Below are 23,983 nucleotides of genomic sequence, written 5' to 3' on the forward strand. Positions count from 1 at the left end.
CTGTCGGTGAACGCCGTTCCGCGCTTTGTGCTTTGTGTCGAGCTGTGCTTTGTGCGTTGTACCCGAAAAGCCCATTACAAGTGGTGGAGGTGGACTCTGATCCCGTCCTGGAGCTGAGAAACGGCACCGTTACCACCCAAATGCCGAGAAACACATCCCCGCCGCCGTCATCGCCCAGGCAGCACAACAACATTGGCCGAACGTCGCGAAGGTGTTGGCAAAACTTGGCACGAACATCGGTCCTACACTGGCATTTGGGCCGAGCGCTACCACTTTACACCCCAGGCAGCACAACAACATTGGCCGAAGGTCGGTCAACTGTTGGCAAAAATTGGCACGAACATCGGTCCTACACTGGCATTTGGGCCGAGCGCTACCACTTTACACATTGGACCTACTTTCATGCCAGTTTTGGGCCAATGTTCGGACGATCAAGCGGCCAACGCAGTACCGATGTTCGTTCTGCAGCATGGGCCAGCAAAGGTCTCATACTGGTATCCAACTTTCAAACATTGGTAGCCAGCTTTCAAACATTGGTAACCAACTTTCAAACATTGGTAGCCAGCTTTCGAATAATGGTTTCCAGCTTTCGAATAATGGCATCCAGCTTTCGAATAATGGTTTCCAGCTTTCGAATAATGGCATCCAGCTTTCGAACGCTGGCACATGCAATTAACCCACTCGCCAATGACCGGCACTGTGGATGGACGTACATACCATTCTACCTAGCAAATATTCATAATAGAGGGTGCGAAAGAATTCCAGAAAAAAGACCCGTTTATTGCTTTGAGTTACAAGAATCACGCTTTTAGCCCGCACAGGATGATTTGCGCTACCACCAGCCACCCTGGAGAGTAAAGAAAGGGGGCCCAAGAGCATGGTGGCAGAGGCTGTGGGAAAACAATTTATTTTCAAGTTTGGTGCGTGGCGATCAGGTTGGGCAAAGCATCTGGGCAAGCTGCTGCGGCACGGCTAAGGCATCCATAAAATGCTCAACGGAGCTGCCCTCTAGTGAACTGATCAGTCATATCCGAAGTAATCGTTGCACTCCACTTGCAAGAGGGCTGCTGGACTGCATTCAAACAAATTCCTCGTCCAGCTCTTGCACGATGGCCTCACGAAGCGCCAAGCCTGCAACGATCGAGATGCATGATGTCATGGTAAGTTGAATTATGGCCATCACAGAACACAAAGAAAAATGATTAAATAACACCGAATTTTGTGAAACACAGTCATCGTGAAGACACTAGCAACATATTTTACAGGATAATTTTAAATTTATTCTTAAGAACCAGCACCACATTAATTTAATTTACTAAACTTCTCTTATACCAAATGGTTTAATTTAGTCCAATGCGTCGTGTCGCACTCCCAGTAAATATATTCAATGCGAGATAAGCAAATTAATGTGATATTGAAAACAGATTAATGTATTATTTTGTTTTAATATCATTACGTATCTCTAAATTGCGAGCTAATTTTTTATTGAAGTAAATATGCACAGGTTGTAGCGTCTCTTCCACATGGACGTCAAAACAACATTTTTTATTAGTTTTTTTTAATAGGGTTAAAAATACGGCTTGCGATTTTTTGCGAAATACGCTGAACGAAAGGAACTCAGGGCACCTTTGTTTTACCTTAGTCGCTTCGCATGCATGCTATAATTGGATTCGAAACTGCGACTTGGAAACCACACAAAAATACTAGTCTGATAGTCCAGAGTAATGCCCTTTTTCATTGCGAGAGAACTTGGGCAAAAGCTTTAACCAGAAATTGCGGATTTTGTATTGAGTCTGCAAGTGTAGAAGGCAAAAAGAAACAGTACGGAAGTATTACACATATTCTTACCAACTGGTCTGCAGTGGAAAATTAATTAAGCGGTTCTGATTTCCGTCGTGCACAAACGGTAAAGGACATATTCCCGAATGCATCCCATCTTAGGTCATATGAGTTCAAACCCGCTGTTAGCCAAAGTAGTGAATCTTCAGTGAGTTCATCTCACCAAAGACGAAAAATTAAATTCTCACCATTCGGCCACAATTCCACTGCGCACGTCGTCAAGCAAGCCATTTCGCAATGAGAGTGGGTACACAGAAGTCGTCCTCGTGCTTTTTGGCTCGCTCTGTGTTCCTGCCGAAAAAATAAAGGCGCATGTAGTCAAAGCAACGTTTACTACAAAAACCACTTTAACTTCCAGACGTATATCAAGATAAAAGAGTTTTAGTACTTACAAATAAGATCTTGCAGGCGGTACGAACAGCGTCGGAGCTCTCCTAATATATGAGCGTGGCTTTTCGCGTGCACAGACTATGAACGGTGCTAGCTCGAGTGTGCATGCATTTTCGTCCTGTTGGTTGTGCACGTGGTTGGGCTCCGCCGTGGAGTCAAGAATGTCTTATTGTGATGCGTCGCGCGGTTCCAAGACGAGCAGTGGAGACGATGGTGGGGGGTGGGGGGGGGGGGAGGGGTTGGCTGGAGGGGATAGAGACATTTTCCTTTACACAGGCTTTGTGGTTCCGAGAAAAGTCCTCGAGCTGAAAGGTGGAGACAGGGAGGTCGTGGAAGGGTGCACGAACAGCGAAGCGCGTAGCTGCGCGCGAGGGAAAATAGCTTTGAGGAAGTGACAACCAAAAAAAAAAGCGCTTCGCGGGGTGGGGTTAGCCCGCTACCTAAAAAAAGGGCGCGGCCGGGAGAACAGGTGGGGAGATATGGGAAGACTTGAAAGAGAGAGGGAAAGGGGCCAAAACACGTGAAAAGGGTTTGGAATTTTTGGAGAAGGAGTCACATGGCCACAGGCAGTACGGAAAGCAATACCTACAAGGAACAAGTGGATGGGAAACACAGAAGCGTCAAAGTATTGCTACAAAGCTGCAGCAAAAGCCCGAAAATTTTGAAGAGAAAAACTTGGAGCTTCAAGATGAATTTCGCCAAAACGACTTCAGACACTCGCGTATTTTGTGGGGCCTTATGATGTGGCTTCTGTTAGTTCAAGATAGCTTAAAATGTTACCACATAATAACAAAAATATAAAGCAAAAAAAATATCCAAGCAGAATGCGCGCTCTTTCATAGTTTCATATACCGTACATACTCCAAACAAGCTAGGTTAACATGCGTCTAACGCCAGTTGTCAGTCCATTTATTCAGTGGCCGTCGAAGAATCCTCAAATTGTTTGTTGGTGTCGAAGTTTCGCGCAAGAAAAGCAAAAACAAACAAAGGCATGTTGAATTGTGGTTCGCAACTACTTCCGATGGTTTTCGTCAATAAAGGTCATATTCGAAAGAAAAAAAAAACTTGCGAGTAAATATGCAAGGACGTGAGCAAGAGCTATATTGCCCCCAATGCAAATTACGCAACAGATGAATAAAATGGTCAAAAACAACAATTTCCAACACAACGATTTGCAGAAAAGGAAGGAAATAGCAAATCAGAAAACACGGGAAAGGCGCGATCACAGGGCACGAGGTAGGGAAGCGTAGGAATCGCTTAGCACGTGTCCGCGTGCGTTTATGAAGCACCCGCCTAATATTTCACGAGCGCAACGCATAATTCGAAATTACGAGGCGACTGCTTCGTTTCTGGACGTTGCCAAAACTGAGCACAATTTCGGTTTAGCGATTGCACTTGCGCTAATCTATTACGTTTGTATCGCGATCTCCATGAAGCAGACACCAGCTGCGCACGGCGGCAAATTCCTAGAGCGAATAAAAAAAGTGATTTTTTTATTCCAAAAATTTAATCAAATCAAACTTATTTGATTTTTGTTGAAGGCGTCTCGGGTGTAATCAGAACGTTAATTCTGATCAACAGGACTTCGATCGCAATTCTCCTAAACGTATTATTGCTGCTCACTGTGCAACCAGAATGCAGCTTTTCCAACGGAATCATGGGTAGCTTTGCTCACAAACTGCAAAAGTGTTCGGTTAAAATATAATAATAAATAAAACCAAATATTTGAACTCGCATGTTTTAGCGCGTTCGAAAATTATGAACTGCCGATATGGTACTCGACAAAAAAAATTATTGAACCCATTTTAATGGATGACACAATGTTTACCAACGTTTGCCAGTATACTTTGAACACTGGATAAGCGGTGGCAATCCTAGGCCAATATAGCCAGCTCCCGGAAATGGCATAGCCAATTCTGGCTAAGAGTGGAACAACACTGGCTAACATGTCCCATGATAGCCAGGATTCGATGATGGCACAGCCAGCAATGGCAAACAGTGGGGCAATCCTGGCTAACCTGGCCCATGATAGCTAGGATCTAATTACGGCTCAGCCAATACTGGTAAAGCGACGGACAACCAGGGCCATTGTTGGATGTGCTAAGGAGTGGCACAACCAATATCGGATGCTCACTGGCAACTCTGGGCCTAGTTAGGGCCACGCTTTGCCAGTGGATTTCCAATATTGGCCCGCTGCCGTGTGCTACCTGGGACATTGGCCTTACTTTCATGCCAGTTTTGGGCCAACGCTCGGCCGATCAAGCGGCCAACGCAGTCCCGATGTTCGTTCTGCAGCATGGACCAGCAAAGGTCTCATACTGGCATCCAACTTTCAAACATTGGTAGCCAACTTTCAAACATTGGTAGCCAGCTTTCGAATAATGGTTTCCAGCTTTCGAATATTGGCATCCAGCTTTCGAATAATGGTTTCCAGCTTTCGAACGCTGGCACATGCAATTAACCCACTCGCCAATGACCGGCACTGTGGATAGATATACATACATAACATTCTACCTAGCAAATATTCATAAATGAGGGTGCGAAAGAATTCCAGAAAAAAGACCCGTTTATTGCTTTGAGTTACAAGAATCACGCTTCTAGCGCACACAGGATGGTTTGCGCTACCACCAGCCACCCTGGGGAGTAAAGAAAAGGGGCCCAAGAGCATGGTGGCAGAGGCTGTGGGAAAACAATTTATTTTCAAGTTTGGTGAGTGCCGATCAGGTTGGACAAAGCATCTCGGCAAGCTGCTGCGGCATGGCTAAGGCATCCATAAAGCGCTCAACGGAGCTGTCCTCCAGTGAACTGATCAGTCATATCCGAAGTAATCGTTGCACTCCACTTGCAAGGGGGCTGCTGGACTGCATTCAAACAAATTCCTCGTCCAGTTCTTGCACGATGGCCTCACGAAGTGCCAAGCCTGCAAATAGATGCATGATGTCATGGTAAGTTGAATTATGGCCATCACAGAACAAAAACAAACATAACATAACAAACATAACAAAAATAACACCGAATTTTGTGAAACACAGTCATCGTGAACACTAGCAACATATTTTACAGGATAATTTTTAATTTATTCTTAAGAACCAGCCCCACATTAGTTGCACAAAGTGGAATTTAATTTACTAAACTTCCCTTACACCAAATGGTTTAATTTAGTTTAATGCGTCGTGTCGCACTCCCAGTAAATATATTCAATGCGAGATAAGGAAATTAATGTGATATTGAAAACAGATTAATGTATTATTTTGTTTTAATATCATAACTTGTATCTCTAAATTGCGAGGTAATTTTTTATTCCAGTAAATATGCACAGGTTGTAGCGTCTCTTCCACATGGACGTCAAAACAACATTTTTGATTAGTTTTATTTAATGGGGTCAAAAATGCGGCTTGCGACTTTTGACGAAATACGCTGAACGCAAGGAGCTCAGGGCACCTTTGTTTTACCTTAGTTGCTTCGCATGCATGCTATAGTTGGATTCGAAACTGCAACTTGAAAACCACACAAAAATACTAGTCTGATAGTCCAGAGTACTGCCCTCTTTCATTGCGAGAGAACTTGGGCAAAAGCTTTAACCAGTAATTGCGGATTTTCTATTGAGTCTGCAAGAGTAGAAGGCAAAAAGAAACACTACGGAAGTATTACACATATCCTTACCAACTAGTCTGCAGTGGAAAATTAATTAAGCGGTTCTGATTTCCGTCGTGCATAAGCGGTAAAGGACATATTCCCGAATGCATCCTATCTCAATTCATATGAGTTCAAACCCGCTGTTAGCCAAAGTAGTGAATCTTTAGTGAGTTCATCTCACCAAAGACGAAAAATTAAATTCTCACCATTCGGCCACAATTCCACTGCGCACGACGTGAAGCAAGCCATTTCGCAATGAGAGTGGGTACACAGAAGTCGTCCTCGTGCTTTTTGGCTCGCTCTCTTCTCCTGCCGAAAAAATAAAGGCGCATGTAGTCAAAGCAACATTTACTACAAAAACCACTTTAACTTCCAGACGTATATCAAGATAAAAGAGTTTTAGTACTTACAAAAGATCTTGCAGGCGGTACGAACAGCGTCGGAGCTCTCCTAATATATGAGTGTGGCTTTTCGCGTGCGCAGACTATGAACGGTGCTAGCTCGAGTGTGCATGCATTTACGTCGCGTTGGTTTGCACGTGGTTGAGCTCCGCCGTGCAGTCAAGAATGTCTTATTGTGATGAGTCGCGCGGTTCCAAGACGAGCAGTGGAGACGATGGTGTGGGGGGGGGGGGTTGGCTGGAGGGGAGAGAGGAATTTTCCTTTACACAGGTTTTGTGGTTCCGAGAAAAGTCCTCGAGCTGAAAGGTGGAGACAGGGAGGTGGAGGAACAGCGAAGCGCGTAGCTGCGCGCGAGGGAAAACAGGTTTGAGAAAGTGACAACCAAAAAGAAAAAATAGCGCTTCGCGGGGTGGGGGGTTAGCCCGCTACCTGGAAAAGGGCACGGCCGGGAGAACAGGTGAGGAGATATTGGACTTGAAGACTTGAAAGAGAAAGGGAAAGAGGCCAAAACACGTGAAAAGGGTTTGGAATTTTTGGAGAATGAGTCACATGGCCACAGGCAGTACAGAAAGGAATATCTACAAGAGAGAAGTGGATGGGAAACACGGAAGCGTCAAAGTATTGCTACAAAGCTGCAGCAAAAGCCTGAAAATTTTGAAGTGAAAAACTTGGAGCTTCAAGATGCATTTCGCCAAAACGACTTGAGACACTCGCGTATTTTGTGGGGCCGTATGATGTGGCTTCTGTTAGTTCAAGATAGCTTAAAATGTTACCACATAATAACAAAAATATAAAGCAAAAAAAAAAATCCAAGCAGAATGCGCGCTCTTTCATAGTTTCATGTACCGTACATGCGCCAAACAAGCTAGGTTGTCAGGCCATTTATTCAGTGGTCGTCGAAGAATCCTCAAATTGTTTGTTGGTGTGGAAGTTTCGCGCAAAAAAAGCAAAAACAAACAAAGGCATGTTGAATTGTGGTTCGCAACTACTTTCGACGGTTTTCATCAATAAAGGTCATGTTCGAAAGAAAAAAAAAACTTGCGAGTAAATATGCAAGGACGTGAGCAAGAGCTATATTGCCCCCAATGCAAATTACGCAACAGAAGAATAAAATGGTCAAAAACAACAATTTCCAACACAACGATTTGCAGAAAAGGAAGGAAATAGCAAATCAGAAAACACGGGAAAGGCGCAATCACAGGGCACGACGTCGGGAAGCGTAGGAATCGCTTAGCACGTGTCCGCGTGCGTTTATGAAGCACCCGCCTAATATTTCACGAGCGCAACGCATAATTCGAAATTACGAGGCGACTGCTTCGTTTCTGGACATTGCCAAAACTGAGCACAATTTCGGTTTAGCGAATGCACTTGCGCTAATCTATTACGTTTGTATCGCGATCTCCCTGAAGCAGACACCAGCTGCGCACTGGGGCAGTGAATTCCTAGAGCGAATAAAAAAAAGTGATTTTTTTATTCCAAAAATTTAATCAAATGAAACTTATTTGATTTTTGTTGAAGCCACCTGTTCACAATTTTTGTTGAAGGCGTCTCGGGTGTAATCAGAACGTTAATTCTGATCAACAGGACTTCGATCGCAATTCTAAACGTATTATTGCTGCTCACTGCGCAACCAGAGTGCAGTTTTTCCAACGGAATCATGGGTAGCTTTGCTCACAAACTGCAAAAGTGTTCGGTTAAAATATAATAATAAATAAAACCAAATCTTTGAACTCGCATGTTTTAGCGCGTTCAAAAATTATGAACTGCCGATATGGTACTCGACAATAAAATTAATTTTGAACCCATTTTAATGGATGACACAATGTTTACCAACGTTTGCCAGTATGCTTTGAACACTGGATAAGCGGTGGTAATCCTAGGCCAATATAGCCAGCTCCCGGAAATGGCATAGCCAATTCTGGCAGAGTGGAACAACACTGGCTAACATGGCCCATAATAGCCATGATTCGATGATGGCACAGCCAGCAATGGCAAACAGTGGGGCAATCCTGGCTAACCTGGCCCATGATAGCCATGATCTAATGAGGGCTCAGCCAATACTGGTAAAGCGACGGACAACCAGGGCCATTGTTGGATGTGCTAAGGAGTGGCACAACCAATATCGGATGCTCACTGGCAACTCTGGGCCTAGTTAGGGCCACGTTTTGCCAGTGGAATTCCAATATTGGCCCGCCGTCGTGTGCTACCTGGGCGGTTCCGCCAGCACCTGTTATCTGCGCTGGCATGCCTCGGCAGTGAGACCCAGCTGTCTTCAGCGGCACAGGTGACAGTGATGTCGAAGATTGGCTGGCGTCCTACGAGCGGGTAAGCACGCACAACCGCTGGGACGATACCATGAAGCTTAACAACGTTATTTTCTACCTTGCTGACGTCGCCAACCTGTGGTTCCGCAACCATGAAGCAGACATAACCACCTGGTCGGCTTTCAAAACGAGCTTTGCCGAGGTATTTGGCCGTCCTGGCGTGCGCAAGCTCCGCGCTGAGCAGCGCTTGCGTGAGCGGTCGCAGCAGCCAGGTGAGACGTTCACCAGCTACGTGGAAGACGTCGTAGACCTGTGCAAGCGCGTCAATTCTGAGATGACTGAAGCCGATAAGATCCAGCACATTATGAAAGGCATCGACGAGGACGCCTTTCAGATGCTTCTTGCCAGGCAGCCGGACACCGTTGCCTACGTCATCAGCTTGTGCCAGAGCTACGAGGAGCTGCGCAAGCAACGCGTCCTCGCTCGTCGCCCTTTGCGGCAGGCCGAGGTACTATCTGCGGATGCCATGGTCGCTGGAGAACCCCAGTTCATGCAAGAGTTGAAGCGGTTTATCCGTGAAGAAGTTGCACGTCAACTCGCACTCGTGCATGCGCCCCCAGCTCCGTCACCAGCACTTCCGCCGGCCTTTCAGCAGACCATCCAGGCACAGGTCGCAGACGCCCTGCAGATCGCGGATGCCGTGCCACCAGTCCCCCAGCAGGCAGTGGCTGCCCCGCTTACCTACGCCGCCGTCCTGTCCCGCCCGGCTCCTCATACCACGGGCAATTTCTCCGACGCCACAGCAGCTCCGCCGCCCTTGGCACCACGACCTGTCCGGCCGTATCGGGTTCCCGCCCCACCATCGTTGCCGCACATGGCGTCGGCCCCCCTCCCCTACGGTCGCCCATGGCGCACTCGGGACAACAGGCCCATTTGTTTTGCCTGTGGCATTGCCGGACATGTCGCTCGCTACTGCCGCAATCACTCTTATTATCCGCCTACTGACGTCATGACGCACTCAGCATACGGACCTCACACGCAGCGGTACCGCATGCAGCCTAGTTCGCCACCATCTGCATTCACCACTGACAACCAGTCCGCAGCGCCGCACCGCTCCCATTCTCCGCGGCGCCGTTCCATCTCTCCGATGCGCCGCCGCGCCAGCCCCAGTGAAGCGGAAAACTAGTGAGCGCAGTTCACGAGGCAAGAGCTGCGCCTTCGGCGAACTTTACAAGGCCTCTGACGTCCCCCGCCAATGTCGTTGATGTAGTAGTAGACGGTGTTGCGACGTGTGCCTTGATAGACACCGGAGCAGCCGTATCAGTTATAGACGCCAAATTTTGCCGCCGCATCAAGAAAGTTTTGACGCCATTCCCTGGTATTTTACTGCGTACTGCTGACGCCCAGCAAATTCAGCCGCTCGCCGCTTGCACTGCACGAGTTGCTATCCAAGACGTCATCTACGCAATTGAGTTTGTGGTACTCTCCTCCTGCTCGCATGACGTCATTCTTGGGTGGGACTTTCTGTCGGACCACTCTGCTGTCGTCGACTGCGCCCGTGCTGAAGTCACACTCTCTGTCCTACCCGACGACTCCACTGCCGAAACCGCTGAGTATCCGGACAAACTTCTCCTTTCCCATGATGTCGAACTTCCTGCTTCCTCGTCCGTTGTAGTCTCCCTGTCCTGTGTCTCTCCAGCCGACCCACCCGACACAGCTGTACTCTTTACTCCCTCGGAATTGTTCGTTCGCCGCAGGAACCTACCGCTTCCCTTCGCTGTCCTCACAATGACTTCTGGCACCGCAACCATGCTCATCAGCAATCATCTGCCCACTCCTTTGACTCTGCTTCGTGGTGAATGCATTGGTTACGTAGCATCGGCTGAACTTCTACAAGTCGTTGACGACGCCCAGGCCGCTCCTACACCGTCGCTCGATGCTCTCGCTCCGGCTCCCCTATCACACCGACCACCCTCTGACGTTCTGTACAGTGCTATCGATGGAGACCTTCATTCGGCGTGCCGTGACCAGCTGTTCGCCCTTTTGTGCGAATTTCGTTCGTCTTTTGATGCGTGCCAAACTCCACTCGGCCGTGCTTCCGCTGTCACCCATACCATCGATACTGGCACCCATCCTCCTCTGCGCCAGCGACCATATCGCGTGTCAGCTTCGGAGCGTCGCGTCATCACCGAGCAAGTCGACGACATGCTGGAGCGCGGGATTATACAGCCCTCGAAGAGCCCATGGTCTTCCCCGGTCGTTCTCGTTCGAAAGGAAGACGGCTCTATCCGATTTTGCGTGGATTATCGACGGCTGAACACTGCAACCCGGAAAGACGTTTATCCTCTGCCGCGCATAGATGACGCCCTCGATTGCCTACAAGGAGCAGAATTTTTTTCGTCACTCGATCTGAGATCTGGTTATTGGCAAATACCCATGGCCGACGATGATCGCGCAAAAACAGCATTCGTCACGCCTGATGGGTTATATGAGTTTAACGTCATGCCATTTGGGCTTTGCAATGCCCCTGCTACATTCGAAAGAATGATGGACAATGTCCTGCGGGGCCTACGCTGGAAGACGTGCCTCTGCTACCTTGACGACGTCGTCGTGTTTTCGGCCGACTTTTCGACGCATCTGACTCGCCTGCGCCAAGTGCTCACTTGTCTCACCACCGCAGGGCTGCAATTAAATTTGAAAAAGTGCCATTCGGAGCTCGCCAACTGACCATCCTCGGTCACGTCGTCTCTAAACACGGCATCCTTCCGGATCCCGCAAAACTTCGTGCGGTCGCCGAATTTCCGAAGCCGTCCACGCCCAAAGAACTGCGGAGTTTCATCGGTCTATGCTCATATTTTCGCCGCTTCATCCGGAATTTCGCCACCATCATTTCACCTTTGACGCGACTTCAAGCCCAAAATTCCTTGTCGTCGTGGTGCTCCAAATGTGATGATGCTTTCGCTACAATGCGCCGGCTCCTTACTTCACCACCCATACTTCGCCATTACGACCCGGACGCTCCGACCGAGATCCACACGGATGCTAGTGGCATTGGCATTGGTGCTGTGCTGTGCTGGCACAACGGAAGCCTGGGTTTCATGAATATGTCGTCGCCTATGCCAGCCGCACACTTTCTAAAGCCGAGATCAATTACTCCGTGTCCGAAAAAGAATGTTTGGCCATTTTGTGGGCAATAACCAAATTTCGACCATATCTCTACGGCCGCCCCTTCGACGTAGTCACCGACCACCATGCTTTATGCTGGCTTTCGTCCTTGAAGGATCCATCCGGCCGACTTGGTCGTTGGGCACTGCGACTTCAGGAGTACGACATTCGAGTCATCTACCGTTCCGGACGCAAGCACTCTGACGCCGATGCCCTCTCCCGCTCACCGCTACTTGCCAACGATGCGACAATCTCTAGCATTGACCCCGTCCTCTCTTCGTTACGCCCTCCAAACATGCATCTGGAGCAGCGCAAAGACGCCTGGATAACCTCTCTCGTGCACCTCCTCTCCGGCCGCACTACGTCAGCGCCCTCCCGCTCCCTTCGACGTCAAGCCCGCCATTTCACTTTGCAAGACGGTCTTCTTTATCGCCGGAATTACATGCCAGATGGTCGAAAATGGCTGCTTGTCATACCTCGCCACTTAGGTGCTGAAGTCTGCGCATCTTTTCATGCCGAACCCCAGAACGCCCATGCTGGTCTCTTAAAAACATACACGCGCCTTCGGCACCGGTACTACTGGCGCGGCATGTATACCTTTCTACGAAAGTATATTCGCTCATGCCTTGACTGCCAACGCCGCAAGTCACCACCGCAGCGCCTTTCCGGGCCATTGCAGCCTTTACCTTGTCCTGCCCGTCCGTTTGATCGTGTGGGCATCGACCTTTATGGGCCTCTGCCGCCTTCTACTGCTGGTCACCGCTGGATTGTCGTCGCTGTCGACCATCTTACGCGCTATGCCGAGACGTCCGCTCTTTCGACGGCTACAGCCAGAGAAGTCGCTTTCTTCATTCTTCGCAGCCTCGTTCTTCGCCACGGTGCTCCCCGCGAGCTTCTCAGCGATCGCGGCCGCGTGTTTTTATCCGACGTTGTTCAGGCGCTTCTACAAGAATGTCGCGTAGTTCACAGAACAAGCACGGCGTACCATCCTCAGACGAACGGGCTGACCGAAAGGTTTAATCGGACGCTCGGTGACATGCTCACTATGTATGTCACTCCCGACCACTCTAACTGGGACCTCGTACTCCCATTTGTGACGTACGCCTACAATACCGCCGTCCAGTCTACTACAGGGTTTTCGCCATTCTTCCTCCTTTATGGACGCGAACCTACCTGCTTGATTGACACCATTCTCCCCTACCATCCTGACGCATATGACTGCTCGCCTGCTTCTGAAATCGCCAAGTACGCCGAAGAATGCCGCCAACTAGCCCGATCCCTCACGTCTGACGACCAACATCGTCAGAAAGAACGGCGTGATTCTGGTCAACCCTTTGCCCACCTACCCGCCGGCTCCCTTGTTTGGCTCTGGGTCCCTTCTGGTCCTCCTGGCCTGTCGTCCAAGTTCCTCACAAAATATCACGGCCCCTACCGTGTTGTCTGTCAGAGTTCCCCCGTGAACTACGTTGTGGAACCTTTGACACCCTCCTCTGACCACCGCCGCCGTGGCCGTGAAACCGTTCACATCAGCCGCCTCAAGCCCTACCACGAACCCGTGATGTGTACCACGCCGTGAGTCGCCAGGATGGCTCCTCCTTCGCCGGGGGCCATTGTGATGAAGAAGTGCTCGCGTGGCAGCGGGATTGCTCTCGGCGAGCGCGCGCTTCCTGTTGGTGCCGTTGGAACCAGTGCCTGTCGGTGAACGCCGTTCCGCGCTTTGTGCTTTGTGTCGAGCTGTGCTTTGTGCGTTGTACCCGAAAAGCCCATTACAAAAGAAGCAAAGTTGCCGGACGTGGTCAAAGCTGTTGATAATGTTTTTGGTCGATTTATTTCCAAAATGTAAGTGCGACTTTCTAAATGTAGCAGTGATTCGCACCACTCGTGAAGTCCGATAAAGGTGGGTAAAAAAATGTTATAAAGTTGCACCAAGATACGTTTGCAGTTAACTGCTTTCCTTCGGGGACTCAGACTAATGGACACCGCATAAAACGAGCGGGATTGCATGTCCGATTCGACATGTTTGCACATACAACTCTGAGCAAGGTGTAAACCATACGCTTACCTACGCGGGTTGGTGTCGTAAAGGGCGACAGCGACACCCCGATTTAAGAAATGCTCTCCAGGTACAAGATTCCACCACGACGCTTCTGCGACCATGTCATCGCTACACACGGACAGAACAGCGTGAGCGCCTTCGCTGCCCAAGCGGAAACAATGGTCAATCGCTCGAGCTCCCTGAATGCAGTCTGGGTAACAGTTTTGGAATATTTTCATGATCGCTTCTATATCGGGTGACATTTCTCCCTCTAAATGGATCACGTCCTTCACTCCTAACCAATGGTTCGTTGCGCAAGGCAGTATTAAACCGTTGTCGATCAGAAGATTCAATTCTGCTACAGTTTCGATTCCTTTTGAAATTCTTGGGACGCTTTGTATCGCAGTGATCGTTGTTTGAATGCCCAACGACCAAGCCGGCCTGTCGGGTCCTTCAGCGAAGAAAGCCAGCAAAGAGCGTGGTGGTCCGTCACAACTGAGAAAAGGCGGCCAAACAGGTAGGGTCGGAATTTAGCGACCGCCCAAACAAGGGCGAGACACTCGCGCTCCGTTATGGAGTAATTGCGCTCGGCGGTGGAAAGAAGACGGCTGGCGTATGCAATGACACGGTCTTGACCTTGGTGACGTTGGGCGAGCACAGCGCCGATACCATATCCGCTGGCGTCTGTGCGAACTTCAGTTGGCGCCGAAGGGTCGAAATGGGCCAATATAGGAGGGGAAGTGAGCAATTGGATTAAGGAGGAAAAGGCCTCTCCTTGGGCAGGGCCCCAGGTAAAAGGGCTGTCTTTCTTAAGGAGGTCGGTGAGGGGACGAGCGATGCCAGCAAAATTTTTGATGAAACGTCGGAAATAAGAGCACAGGCTTACAAAGCTGCGCACGTCCCTGGACGACTGCGGAAGAGGGAAGTCTTTGACAGCTTGAACTTTAGCAGGGTCCGGGCGGACACCCGAGGCATCGACCTGATGTCCAAGGATGGTCAGTTGGCGACGAGCGAATTGGCATTTCGACGAGTTGAGCTGCAGCCCGGCTTTACGGAAGACAGAAAGAATGCTCGTCAGTCGTTCGAGGTGCGTGGAAAATGAGGGCGAAAAAACCACGACGTCGTCTAGGTAACACAGGCATGTAACCCATTTAAATCCTCGAAGCAAGGAGTCCATCATTCTCTCGAAGGTAGCTGGCGCATTGCAGAGACCGAACGGCATAACTTTGAACTGATATAAGCCGTCTGGTGTGACGAATGCAGTCTTTTCACGGTCTTGGTCATCCACAGCAATTTGCCAATAGCCGGATCGAAGGTCGATGGAAGAGAAAAATTTGGCTCCGTGAAGGCAATCCAAAGCGTCGTCAATTCTGGGGAGGGGATACACGTCCTTTTTCGTGATGCGGTTAAGGTGCCGGTAATCAACGCAAAAGCGCCAGCTCCCGTCTTTCTTTTTAACTAGGACAACTGGTGAGGCCCAAGGACTCGACGAGGGCTCTATAATGTCTTTGGTAAGCATTTTGTCCACCTCCTGCTGAATGATGTTCCGTTCAGTACTGGAGACCCTATACGGACGTCTGTGGATAGGAGCGGCGTCACCGGTGTTAATCCGATGCGTAACCACAGAGGTCCGAGCCAAAGGGCAATTGTCGAAGTCAAAGATGTCGTGAAATGAGGAAAGAAGACACCTGAGGTCGTGAGTTTGCGCTGGTAAGAGGTCAGGGGCAATCATTTTTGCGTATTGGTCAGATGGTGGGACGTCGGACTCGGGGCATTTCGGCGAGGGAGGTACACAGCCGGTGACAGCTGATACAACGCAGTCGGAAGCAGGGCACAGCGTGGCGAGCGACATGCCTTGGGGAAGCGGCTGAACGTGCGATGAAAAGTTGAGGATCGGAAGGGACGCTCGATTGGCAAACATAGTGACCACTGTATGTGCGAGGGCAACACTCCGTGTGAGAGGCACATCAAGGGCTGGAGTAACAATGTATTGGCCATCGGGAACTGGTGGGACGGAAGAGAATGATACGTATGTGACGGCTTCGGGGTTCAGGCGGACAAAATCCACGGTACATAGGGGGTGGCTCCTCGTTAAAAGGTAGGGCGAGTTGAACGACACTTGTGGCGCAATCAATGAGGGCAGAATGTTCGCAAAGAAAGTCAAGGCCAAGGATGAGGTCATGAGGGCAGTGTTCGAGGACAGTGAAGAGAACCGAAGTATGGCGGCCGGCGATTGACACACGGGCTGTGCACATTCCAACGACAGCGGAAGTACCCCCATCGGCGACACGAACAACAGCGGAGTGGGCAAGAGTGAGCACTTTCCTTAGGCGACGGCGCAGACAGACATTCATAACGGAGACGTGCGCTCCCGTGTCGATGAGAGCGGTAACAGGGATCCCGTCCACGTCGACGCTAAGTATATTCCGTCGGGCATGTAGAGTCAAAGGAGGATTTTCAAGGTCGGTCGTCGGAGCAGCATCACCTCCAGACGCTGCAGCCATCAGTTTTCCGAACGGGATCGAGCATACTTATTTATTTATTTATTTATTTATTTCACATACTTTCAGGGCCCGAAGGCATTACAGAAAGGAGTGGTACAACAAAAAAATAATACAGTGCATAGTTATACAAAACAAGTTATATGATGGCAGAAAACACAGTTTTCTTGAAGTTCTCAACATCGGTAATGGCAGCGATGGAGGGAGGAAGGTTGTTCCAGTCAACGCTGGTTTTAGGAATAAAAGAATCATGACACAATTTGGTTCACGAAAATGGAACACCGACTTTAAATATATGATCGGAACGGGATGAAATGTATGAAGGGCTCGAAAAAAGATGATCCTTTAACAGGGGGTTATGGTGATACAGTCTGTGGAAAAGACATAGTCGAAAACACTTCCGGCGTGAAGAAAGGTCTGGTAAGGCAAGTGTGTTTTTCATAGAAGTAATGCTGGCGTAACGGGAATAGTTAAGATGAAACGTGCTGCACGATTTTGAATGGATTCTAGAGTCTTTATCAGTGTGATTATATTAGGATCCCAAACTGCAGATGCATATTCTAACTTTGGTCGTACTAATGTTTTATAAAGGGTTAGTTTTATCGGCAGAGGTGCGGTAGAGAAATTTCGGCGCAAGTATCCAAGAGTCCTGTTGGCGTTATTTGCGACATGTTCGACGTGTCTATGCCATGATAAGTTACGTGAGATATGAACACCTAGGTATTTGTAGGAGTTAACTGATTCAAGTGGAATGTCGTGAAGAACATAAGTACGCTTGTTATCAGTGATGTTAGTGCGACGTGACACGTGCATCGTTTTACATTTATTAACGTTTAGTCGCATGCACCACTTATCACACCAGTTAGATGCGCTTGTGAGATCATCCTGAAAATAAATAGAATCAGTTTGGTTAGATATTTTGTGATAGATGACGCAGTCGTCTGCGAAAAGCCTGATAGAAGAATGAGAAATGCATTCAGGAATATCGTTAATGTAAATTAGGAAGAGAAGAGGTCCCAGTACCGACCCTTGTGGTACACCGGATGTCACAGAGGTGTGAGAGGAGGAACAGCCGTTAGCAGAGACATATCGAGTTCGATTCGATAAGAAGCTTTTAATCCAGTTCAGTACGTTAGGGTCAATGTTAAGCATGCTAAGCTTAAGAATTAGGAGATCGTGGGAAACAGTATCAAAAGCTTTCGCGAAGTCCAAAAACACACAGTCTACATCAATGTTCAAGTCAGTGTAAGCAAAAAGGTCATTAGTAAAACATACAAGCTGTGTTTCACATGAAAATGTCTTCATGAAACCGTGTTGTTCTGCTGAAAAGAAGGAATTAGACTCAAGGAAATCAATCAGATGAGAGTATATGATATGCTCCAAAATTTTACATGGTATACTTGTGAGTGATATAGGACGATAGTTATCGGGAGAATGAGTGTTACCTGATTTTGGTACTGGAACAACCTTGCCAACCCTCCAATCGCCTGGAAGTACTGAGGAACAGAGTGACTGGGAAAAAGCATTGAAAGCATAATAGAAGAGTAGGGTTCAGAGAGTTTCAGCATTTTAGAGCTGATTGCATCGTCACCGGGCGAAGAAGACATTTTCAAGTTTTCAACCAACTTTTGCACACCGACCCAGTCAATACTGATAGGGTCCATTGGCAAATAAGAGAAAGTAGGGCCAGGAGATGATGGGCGGCTAGTTTGGGGCGACGGAGATCGACGACGGTAAGGCGACGACGAGCGGTTAGTTGGAGGGCCTGAGCGTCGGAGCTTGCCAGCTGTGGGTCATGGGGTGACGACGAGCGGCGGGGATAGAAAGAATCAGGATAGCGGCGGTAGGTCGATGACGGATGGCTTCGGCAGTGTCGGGAGATGTGACCAACTCGGGAGCAGTTAAAACAGATTTGCCTGTCGTCAGGTGTTCTCCACTCATCCGGGTTGCGGCTGCGGCGAGTGTGGTACGGATGTCGGGCACCGAGCACGGGAGACACATTACGAACATCTGGGCAACTAATGGAGCATACAGGTCGGATCCCGAGATTGGCGAATTCTTTTCGGACAACAGCCTGTATAAGAGATACTGCAGGGGCACTGTCCGGTACCGATAACTGGGAAATTGTGGGAGACACTGCCTCTAGTTCTCGGCGTACAAGTCGTGTCACGCTGTCGGATGTTGGCAGGGAGCACGGTTGGGATGAATCTACGCAGGACGACGTTGCCGCCGTGTTCGGCAACCGCGTGAACTGGGGGGAAATACGGCGGCTTTTCGCTTGTTCAAACCGGCGGCATTCTTTTAAGATGGCGTCAACCGTTCCACAGTCCTTGTATACCAGCAAGTTGAAGGCGTCGTCTGCAATTCCCTTGAGAACGTGTCCGACTTTGTCACTCTCTGACATGGCGGAATCAACTTTCATGCAGAGGGCTAAAATGTCCTGAATATAAGATACATATGACTCTGTTGACGATTGTGCGCGGCATGCAAGCCCTTTCTTCGCAGCCAGCTGACGTCCGAATGGCTTACCGAACAATTCGGTAAGCTTCTGCTTGCACAGGTCCCAACTGGTCAGTTCTTCCTCGTGTGTCTCGAACCAGACCCTTGCAGTGCCCGTCAAGTAGAAAATGACGTTGGCAAACTTCATCGTGGGGTCCCACCTGTTGTGTGTGCTCACACGCTCGTACAGCGACAGCCAGTCTTCGACGTCCACGCCATCGGTACCGCAGAATGTTCCCGGGTCTCGAGGGTGGGCTAGGACGACAGTTGGCGTGGCAGGCGCGACGGTAGCTATCTCTACGGATCGGCTCGTCGGCTCGTCGGGTCAGCGGCATGGCGGCTCGAACCCGCACCTCCACCAAGAGATGTTACGTAAATGTAGACACACAAGTAGTAGTCACTGAGGGATGCTGACAGCAGCTGAATCGAACGGCCAACAGCGCACAGATCACACTTCGTCCTCTTCGCGCTCCGCGCACGAGCCCAGCACTGTCTTCTTCGTTGTCCACTGACAATAGTTACCTAAGAAAAACATGCCGAAGGACCATGCAACAAGAATTAGATTGCATTCTGCCAGCCTACATGGTGGGCTCTGATTTAGCAGGCCACCAACTAGGAATAGGCAAACGTCAGACAGGGAGCAGGAGTGTTTCCTCGGCAAAAGCTTAACGGTCATCCACAGGCCCAGGCAGAGGAAGGCGCCGAGAGCCACTGAAGCGACTATCAACCAGGTGAACGAAATCCATGAGTCAATAAAGGTTATTTGCATGACAGTACCACGTTGAGTAAAGAAGCAGAGCACTGCTGGAGAAAATTGGGTGTCTTTAAAGGGATACTGAGGCGGTTTTCGAATCAGCTAACCTTCTAGGGTTTTGAAGTAGTGTCATTGCTGATCACGTCTGTGAAATTATTTTTTCGATTTTGGCTAAAATAGTGGCGCAATCACCAATTAAAAACGCGATGTTTAAATTTTCCGCGCCCCGTGCGAGCGCAGGAGAGGGGAACAGCGGAGAGGGAAACCTCGTCCATGTCGGCCAGCGTGACGTCATATTGAGGAGCCGGGGATGCTTCGGAGCACCCGAGCGCGCTTTCAGCGCGCGTTGTTTCTCGTACTGCGTGCGTTGTGACGTACAAAGCGTGTCAGCCGACCTTGAGAATCAGATTCAACAGGTACTACTCTGCGTTCGTGTCCACGAACAACTACGGCCGCGACTGTGTCGTCTTCCACTGTTTTCCGCAAGATCACAAGCTCGCAGCGGAACCGCTCGCTGCTGTGACGAAGAATTCAAGCCGACTAAAGCAAGCTTACTCTGCTCGAAACACTTTCGTAAGAGCGGCTACAGGCAGAGCTTGTCCTAGTGTGATCTCTGGAGATTTTTGTCGAAAAGGCGCGGCTGAACCATGACACAGTTCCATCGATTTCCTCGCGCATAAGAGGCGTGTCACCATTCCGAAGAAGCGCCTCTTTTAAAAGTAGAAACATGCTCACTTAGCCCCTGAAGAAACCTTATAGAGGCTTAAGCATGTGTCGCTCTCCTCAGCTTAGGTGCGGCCAGACCACCTGAGACGTGCTCAGCAAGGCTCGGTTAGTGATTTTATACTCGGTTCGACGTATCCAAGCAAGCAAGCAAGCAAGCAGAGCAAAGCACAATAAAGCAAAGCAAGCAAGCATCGAAGCTCTTCATATGCGGCATCTCGTTTAATCCTAGCTAAGCAATTAAAATGAAAGCGTTCGACGTTGATTTCGGATGCAAATTTATGAGAGAAATGAATGCCAACCGAGTTTTTGCAAAAAAACACCGCAACCTTACTCGGTTTCTTCATCAAGTAGTGGCAGTGGGCGAGTTGCAGCCAGCTGGGCTTTTAAACACACATACAGTTGGCAACTACTTCACTGAACCTAAACTGCAAATCTAGGAAGGGCGAACGTTTCCGAGGCTTCGATTAATATTTTCTGGCATCTGCTGAACGCGCCAGGAGTGAAGCGTATTTGTACGCATATTTGGCTTGGTTTCCAGCGCACCATGATTGCGTCACTACCTCGTAGTCACATGCCTCGCAGTGCTTGGCCACTGCGCTACTCTAATTTTGACACCAACTTTGTGCTCCTTCATCGTTTCCTTGAAATACTTTCCTGTCCCAACCTGCAACGCCGGGTACTGAGAACAGGATTTTTTGTACACAGTGCTTTGGGCCTTTTCTTTAGGATGACGCTCTTCCGGGCGAGCCAGGAGGCGTCCGGTGGTGGTAATTGACTTGAGTATTGTTCGCACCCCTTCCTTTCCGAGAATCCGAGCCGAGGTTGTGCTGGCACCTTTTACGCATGGTCTGCATCGCGTCTTTGACGCTGGCGTATGCTTGTGCTAGGCATAGAATTTTTTGCTTGTGTCTTTTTTGGTTTCAGGCGATACGTGGAATGAGCAAACTGTAGTATCCTTTTCTTCGGTGGTCAGTAAAAAAAACTAGTCGCCGTATTCGCTTTTACAACGACACGGAAAGCTGCGATCTGCCCTCAACGCAGCGCCGGATCCGCATCGGCAGCTTTTCCAGTCCTCAAAGTGACGTCACGACCTCTCTTGACCAATCACGGGCGGCGGCGCGCCGCGCGGCGTGCTCCGCGGCACAGGCCGCATATTTCGGCTAAAAAAGGCAATTCTCGCTTGTTTTTGCCTAATTTGGATGCGATATTCCAGTATACAGCATGAAAAACTATAGGATGCCGCTGCCAGCCCGATTTTCAGAAAAAGTGCTTCAGTCTCCCTTTAAACATGTGCGGAAATTGAAAGTGGGAGCTGCTGTAGGGAAGTATTATAAACTCTACCTCTGTTTGAAATTTTACATCATTCCTGGCTCTGATGAGGTGCACACTGTTATTCAGTGTTCTGTATGCGTCCAGAAGGAATGCAGCTTCTGGCATCATCAGAGCGATTTCAATGAAATCCGTTCCTATCAAGAACTCCTTTCCTTTCGGAAAGGAATTGTCCGGTCCATCTTCAATCAAAAAAATTTCAGGAGCTTCGACAATCTTTCGCTGATTGCATCTTCTGAATCGGCTTGTGGGAGCATTGATGGTAGCGGTAGTGACTCGTAACCTGGCAGAGGCCGCGGCGAAACTGCGTGAGAACCTCCTCGTGTGAATCTGTAGAAATAAACCTGTTCAACGCTGTTGAACGCAAAGTACGATTACGTTCTGCATTTCGCGGCTTTGGTTCCAGAACCAGGGTGCAAATACAAGACGCTTCTGTACGGAGAACGAGAGAGAATTTTTCCGCGGCACAAATCAGCTTCCTCCTTTAGCCGCATAAGGCGCAAATTCACACAATATGTCTTTGGGCGAGTCCTTCACGAATTTCAGTGGTATCGGCAGGTCGTTAAAGTGTCCCTCTAACTCTGGTAATTTCTAGGGTGAGTAGAGGAGGACAGATCTCTCGGGGGATGCCTTCGAGGCTTACATAATGCTGAGCATTGTTGAACTTAGTCCAGCCGACAGGGCGCTGGTATCAGTGACGAAAAGAAGCCAGCAAATCCGCAAGAAAGTCTTCCTCGAAGATTGCTTAGTATGCATCACGCATAGCGAGACGATGGTCTTCTAATCACCAATAACGACTTTCAGAGGTTTCGCATTTGCAAGTTGCCGCGCTTTGCGTCTACAGTAGTTCACACGTTAAAACGTTACTTTACAGCCATTAATCTCGGTGACGCTTTCAAATAAGACGCCGTCTATCATCTTCTTCACAAATTTCAGTGCAGTATGTTCACCGAAGAAGCAATTTAATTTTTGTAACGAACAACGTGAAAGACTCAGAAACATCAACCGCAGTAACTTCAGGTGAGCTGTGTGAAGTTATGAACTCGAGTGCGGTGCTTATACTGAACTGGACCCATTAGGAAGTTCTTTAGAAATAAAAAAAGCGGGAGAAAAAGCACGCAAGTGAACTGCACCGAACAGCGCCGCGTTTTTCTCACTTCTTGGGCTACGTTCGACAGCCGCGTAGGAAAGCGCTTCACAGTTCCAGAAGGTACAGAGTCGTGCGCCTCCACTCAAACTTGTGGGGCTTGTGTACCGAAAAGAATGACTCGAGAAAAACTTTCGCATTGCTGAAGGAGGCCGATAAGAAAGTACTTTTGAGCAACCGCTGGTTTGCATTGAAAAAGCGATTCCGTTGAGCTGTATGTTTGCGTTGAAAAAAACTTCGGAAAACGGCGATCACTCCTGGGACAACGAAAAACAACGCTGAGGTTCAAGATTCAACTCTCTCCGGGAGAGATGAAAGCAGCTTGACCAAAGCCTTTCTTGTGTTTTTGTACAAGCGTACCGATAGCAGCCGCGAGTGCCTTTGTTCTGAGAGAGCAAACAGCCATTGCGTGTTACGTAGAATCGAAACTCGCTTCAGACACGTGCTCTGCTGGGATCGTTAATGCTTATATTATCGATCTCCCCCCCCCCCCCCCCCTCTTTATGTAATACCCCACTTAGGGGCCTTTAAGGGATAATAAATGATGATGATACAGGCTTAGAGTGAAAAGCGTTAAAATCTAAGCATACTCACGGTCACCCAGTGTTTTTTCATGTCTCAAAACTGTAACTGTAAGAGAAAACATGGTCAACTGCTTACGGCGGCTCCATGAGCAGAAGGACATCGGAGCATCACCTGAAGATATCAGCGCTGTTGCTAATGGTGAAGAAGTGCACATAGCTCTGTACTCTGTAGTTAGTGTTTCTAGCTCATAGTCACCACCCTGCGCTCCTGCTTGCGATTACTACGGTGGTATGAGCTGGTCCCCCGAAGGGAGGGGGGGGGGGGGCGCAGTCGATATATTCGACTCCAACATGGCTCTTGCTTAGTTACTGCGTTGCTCCAGAGTTACGCGTTAGAGTTTCATCTGCCGTATTGGTGTCCAAAGCATCTAAGACATTACGGAATGTCGCCACTCTCACATCCAGAAATACTGCATAGAGCGGCACTTTCAGCCGACACTTCATCTATCCTTTCATTTTGTACCGCAAATTAAGTTTAACTTTGTCAAAAATATTGTCTCAATGGGTGAAACACCTGTGAGGAATGGAATGCCGGCTGCATAAATACCGAGCCCTATCTCTACAAGTACTTGATAAAATACTGGCTTTGTCGATGAATGCCGCCATCTGTTTAGAATGCCAGAAGCCACCGAGACTTTCCTGTCGACGATAAGAGAGCACTTCAGTTGTGTCTTCTCGATAAAAACCAGTTTTAATTGAAATATGCATTCCGG

General features: G+C 48.9%; 1 protein-coding gene across 1 annotated transcript in view; it reads right to left on the reverse strand.

Moving 5' to 3' along the window:
* LOC149357136 (uncharacterized) overlaps window positions 1–23,983 on the reverse strand; it is a 45,612-nt gene that overhangs the window by 17,900 nt on the left and 3,729 nt on the right. The window contains exon 2 of the mRNA XM_089576517.1: window positions 18,321–19,027. Within this exon, the coding sequence (XP_089432643.1) occupies window positions 18,321–19,027 (707 nt within the window). The remainder of the gene's footprint in view (window positions 1–18,320; window positions 19,028–23,983) is intronic.

Source organism: Amblyomma mixtum, chromosome 3 (assembly GCF_055824585.1).
Source record: "Amblyomma mixtum isolate Tamu chromosome 3, ASM5582458v1, whole genome shotgun sequence".
NCBI lineage: Eukaryota > Metazoa > Arthropoda > Arachnida > Ixodida > Ixodidae > Amblyomma > Amblyomma mixtum.